At 43.7% G+C, this 5,509-nt stretch overlaps 1 protein-coding gene across 1 annotated transcript; it reads right to left on the reverse strand.

Annotated features, from left to right (window-relative positions):
- Positions 1 to 560: 560 nt before the first annotated feature.
- LOC139733958 (large ribosomal subunit protein mL51-like) lies at positions 561 to 4,890 on the reverse strand. Its single transcript, XM_071644771.1, has 2 exons — positions 4,774 to 4,890; positions 561 to 1,030 (listed from the first exon to the last, which is right to left on the reverse strand). Exons 1-2 carry the CDS (start codon positions 4,856 to 4,858, stop codon positions 672 to 674), a joined length of 444 nt encoding a protein of 147 aa, XP_071500872.1. The 5' UTR covers positions 4,859 to 4,890; the 3' UTR covers positions 561 to 671.
- Between the last annotated feature and the right edge of the window lie 619 nt (positions 4,891 to 5,509).

Below are 5,509 nucleotides of genomic sequence, written 5' to 3' on the forward strand. Positions count from 1 at the left end.
ATGATGATGTCATATATACGGCCGTCCCACCACATTTTCTGCATGTATCAGTGCGCCCACACACACACATACACGTACAACATGCGGTGCTAGCTGTAGAGTGAACTGAAGAAAATATGTGTGTACAAGACAGGTTTTGGCGCATCGAGCTTTACAATCTCGGAACATGATAGCACAGGCGAAGTAAAGCTTTACCCGAAGACATTTTGCTTTACCTCGCTATATCAGGTTTGATTGGCTATGTTTTTCTTTGTTTGGAAATCACAAAATTTATCTCGTTATAGCAGTTATTTCGTTATAGCCGATCTCGCTATAAGAGTAGCATTTTACATAGACTTGTGTGGAAGGAAATTTGGGACCGGGAAAATTTCCTCGTAATAACCGATATCTCGTTATAGCAGTGTTCGTTATACCGAGTTTCCCCTGTACCAGTCTATGATCCTCACAAAGCTGACAGACAGAATTTTGATTCTGCTGCTCGGGAAGATCAAGAACTACAATTTGTTGTTCCTCGATTCACAAAGGAGCGCATGCTGAACAGAATCAAATTCTTTATCTCTAGCAAGAGCACCACTGCTTCCACATGGCTCTGGCATAACAAGCACAATGTTTCACACAAGTGCATTTATAGTATCCGTCTTATTTTTTCTTGCTCTTAGCTTTGCTGGAAATCAGCGGTCACCATGGTAATACCACTTGCCCTTATTCTTATTTAACTGCTTAAATAAGTAACCGATTCTCTTGTTCATGTTGTGCCTTGCTTCTGGTCCCATTTGGTACCCCACCATCTTTCGCTTCCTGATCAACATCTGCAGTTCGTTTCCTTTCCAGCCGCGCATCCACCACGGTCCCGTCTTCACGTTTTTCTTCAGATCATACGTGCCGTCCCCGAGGATGTCCTTGTAGTCGTTCTCGCCGAACAGCGCTCGCTTCTCCGTCCAGTAGTCTCTCTCGGGCTTCTTTGGAGCTGGGAGTTTCTTCCACTGGATCAAGGATTCCAATGATGGTCTCTCCTTGGACAAAGTTGGACCTGAGTGATGGGTTCACACGAAGAACACAAATAAAGTACTATGTACATGATCTTGGTCTAACAGAGGTTCCAAGATATTATGCGGTAAAGCATGTTGCCCATGATTTGACCGTTTCTATGAATAGACCACTCTTTCAAATATATGTAGGGTAAGAGCACCAGTATTCGGTCAGCTACCAGTATTTGGTCACTTATCACTAGTCACCAGCCAGTAAGTTCAACTGTCACACACACGCAAATCACATCAATTCACATACTGGCACACTCATTCACAACAGGAAACTCCCTTAGCCCCCTCCAAAAATCCATCCAAAATCCCAAATTATACCGTCAAAAGTGCAGAATCGGCGCTACTTTCCAAAAGCGCGCGCGGATAAGGCCCAGTTTTAAGAGTACGGGTTGCCGAAAAAGCGCTAAAAATAGAGAAATAGGCTGTTCTCTCACGGGACATTTTGCTTATTGCAAGCTTGGAGTTTGATGGTATCCTCAAAAACGCAAAAGAAAAACAAAATTTCCATACATGCCGATACAGTGTCTCAATGACAATGTACAAGGGTTGAATGCAAGTGCCGAGTCCCCACTATTCGGTCACCAACAGGCGCCGCAACGTCCCCGATGCAATTTTGCGCCAACAAGGTAGTGCGCCCGTGCGTTTTTCAGCTGCCTTGAACACGCATTGACTTTGAACGCACATATATCGCGTAAGGTGATACATTTTGCGATTTTGTGAAATTCTGTGTGATATTTAACAAAATGAAAATTGAGATTAAAGAAATTTGATTATATTTTACATACATTGCTGTAGATATGATGTATGTATGTATCATTTTAGTTTGAAAAATATTGCAAAAAAGCTGAAGTGACCGAATACTGGGGATGTTACCCTAAAACTGTAAAACGTAAGTTCATTCTCTCCTACACGTTCATGAATAAAAAATGGTGTAAATCAAGTGTGAAATTCAAACTAAAAAACTAAAAGAATTCAAACATGCATTTCTTATCGGTGTAGTAGTAGTAACAAATTCATTGCGCGAAATCTAGGAGTCAGTTCTTATCATGGTCGAAAAATACGATGCTTTACCAGAGAAATTACTGTAACAGTTGTTTAAGTTCACACACCTGTAAATTTTGACTTCACCATACTCTTTATACAAGATCTAACATTTGAAGTAAAATGTAACTGCAGTTGCTTTAAGTATCATTCATGTTTCTGCAAAGTTGCAGTTATTTTACAAAATTTATCATGATTTATAGGAGATCTAGAAAATATCTAAAACTAGATTCTAACCGTTAATTTAATGTATTAACCTCTTTACAACAAACCATCTGGCATCCCATCTTTGTTCAAACAACAGGACCATCCGAGATCAGGCAAATAACATTTGAGTAATTAATTCAGTTCGGGAAACCCACTCACAAGGGGGGCCCCTCCTTATAAGTAACCCGTCCCCCTTATAAGTAACCCCGTCCCCCTTATAAGTAACCCCCGGGGCACCCCTTATAAGGAGTCTCCACGCTTTTTTGCAATGCAACGCGAAAATGAAAGGACTGCGGCAATTCGCTTGATTATGTTTATAAAGCTTCACAAGTTTCCTAGTTACTCACGAAATTTGAGCAAAATCGGTTCGAGGCATCATATCTAAAATCATGGATTTAAATGCGATGTCAAACGACCCATGCGAATGCTGAAATGCGAGCGATTACTGGCGTGAGTGTCGCCAGGCGCGGCGGCGCGGCAATGCTTGAGTGCAGACGTGGCGACTGAGTACGGAGACTTTCGTACTCAGTCGCCACGTCTGCACTCGAGCATTGCCGCGCCGCCGCGCCTGGCGACACTCACGCCAGTAATCGCTCGCATTTCAGCATTCGCATGGGTCGTTTGACATCGCATTTAAATCCATGATTTTAGATATGATGCCTCGAACCGATTTTGCTCAAATTTCGTAACTAGGAAACTTGTGAAGCTTTATGGACATAATCAAGCGAATTGCCGCAGTCCTTTCATTTTCGCGTTGCATTGCAAAAAAGCGTGGAGACTCCTTATAAGGGGTGCCCCGGGGGTTACTTATAAGGGGGACGGGGTTACTTATAATGCACTTGTCAATGTAATGACTCACCCCACTACCCCCGGACATGGGTGCGTCATTTCCTCGTTTGGTCCGTCAAATTTGTGACCCAGGTGTACGTCATTTTACCAGCTATGTCCGTCAAATTTTTGACCGAGAGGTGCGTCAAAATCCCATCATTGTCGTCAAATTTTTGACCGAGGGGTGCGTCATGGTACGTCACTTGGCTATGGAAAATAACACGCATTATTCTGAACCGAGGGGTGCGTCCATGGTATGCACTTGGCTATGGAAAACTGCACGCATTTTTGCACGCTACCAGTACCGGATACACGTACGTACCGCGAGTGAATTTACAGTGAGCGCTTTCTCGCGGCGGCAAGTGAAAATCAAAGTCGGGAAGCGTTTTGGAGTAGGCCTCAGAGGGAAAAATGCTTGCCCGAATCTGGCAAGCAAAATGATTTAAAAGCCACCCTTTCTCCTCACATTTTCTTTCCAACAAACTCATGAAATCACGCATACTCAATCTCAAGCCAGACGGACTGTTTAGCGATATAACGATTTCAACCTCACAGTACTAAATAGTAAAATCAAAGATCGTATACGGAATTCCGTATACGATCTTTGGTATACCGTTGCGTGGTGCGTACTGCGCGTACCTGCAGTAGCAGGCAAGTCGAGTGCAAAGTCGAGTGTTAGTGGTGCGCGACTCGCTCGCTAACGCTGTGCAATTCGCAAGTGAGCAGCGTGCTCGTTATTCCTCATCGAACGTACATCGTCCATGTGTTGCATTCAACCGGACTAGAAATGGCCGCGCACATACAGCGCATCTGCAGACAAGTCATGGCCAGGTACGTACGTGACTATGGATTGCATGCACACATACATTCGGAATATCGTAGCAGCAGAGTGATGTACATGTACGGTGAATGACGGTACGGTGCTTACAGGGCCAGGGTAAGGGAAACTTGCCGAAACTTTGACAAATTGTGTTTACGAACTGAAAGAAAATTAAATTGCGTGAATAAAGCGTATGCAAAAATCCTTTCAGTATTTACGGGGTGCGTCAAATGTACCGAGGATGTCCGTCAAGAAAGTGACCTAGGTGTTCGTCAAAAACCCCGTGTTGTCCGTCAAAAAAGTGACTGTGGTGTTCGTCAAAAACCCCGTGTGGTCCGTCAAGAAGTGACTGTGGGGGTGCGTCAAAAACCCCGTGTGGTCAGTCAAAAAATGACCATGACGCACCCATGTCCGGGGGTAGTGGGGTGCGTCATTACATTGACAAGTGCATAAGGGGGACGGGTTACTTAAGGAGGGGCCCCCCTTGTGAGTGGGTTTCCTGAACTGAATTGATGTTTTATTCGATCTAAGGGAAGTAGACCATATAAAAAAGTATATTAAATACGCATTGAACATGTGACACACTTTGGTTCGCATTCTTCGTATAATAAATCCATGCGGTTTCAACTGGAGACTGTGGCAGCGTCATACTCAAGTCCGGCCGCCATGGGCATGGAAACTACTGAGTACTGTATACTCGTGCAGCAGTCCAACACCATTTTCAACTCGTGGGACCATGCTACATATGTATGGAGAAAGCTTGAGCATAAATGAAATGAAGTTGTCGTATTGCATGCTTTTTTTTTTTCGTCGAATCATCATCGATTCAAGACTCACCATTAGAAAACAATCTTCGTATGCTCTGTAACTTCCAAATTGTTGAAACATCGGTGAGTAACGCTTGTCTGATTAACGACGTCATGTTGGCCGATGATGATCACGCTTCTTGAAACTTGGTCTTCGTCATTGCTGATCCGCTAGCGCGCTAGCTTCACACTCGTACAATGTGGCTTTGGATCCGGTGTGTGTGTGCGTGATTATTAGTGCAGTCAAACCTGTCTATAGCGGCCACCTCAACGTAAACGAAAGTGACCTTTTGTACACACAGGGCGCGCGCGTGTGTGTGTGTGTGTGTGTGGGGGGGGGGGGGGGGGGGGGAGGAGCGCTGACCCCCACTCTCTTGCAGGCCCGTAGCCAGGATTTTTCAAGGGGGGGTGCGGTCACTAAAAAAATGGACCTTCGGTACCAATACCAATGATGACACACACACACACACACACACACACAATTATATATATATATATATATATATATATATATATATATATATATATATATATATATATATTCTTTGGACGACCGAACTACAAAAGTTGTATAAGAATTTGCGCGCGAAGCGCGCAGCAAATTGTGAATTTTGACTGTTTTAATGACGTTTTAAAGTCTCGAGGAAATTTGTATTTTTGTCTGTTGCATGCAATCGCGTTACGGTATTTCATCTAGGAAATAGTAAAAACTCATTTTGCCAGGAAGTTGCAAAGTTTAATTGTGTTCGAGACTCTGCGCGCGTAGC

The sequence above is a fragment of the Diadema antillarum genome, unplaced genomic scaffold (genome assembly GCF_040938485.1).
Source record: "Diadema antillarum isolate AM-2024a unplaced genomic scaffold, OU_Dant_1.0 seq00000507_RagTag, whole genome shotgun sequence".
NCBI classification, from domain to species: Eukaryota; Metazoa; Echinodermata; class Echinoidea; order Diadematoida; family Diadematidae; genus Diadema; species Diadema antillarum.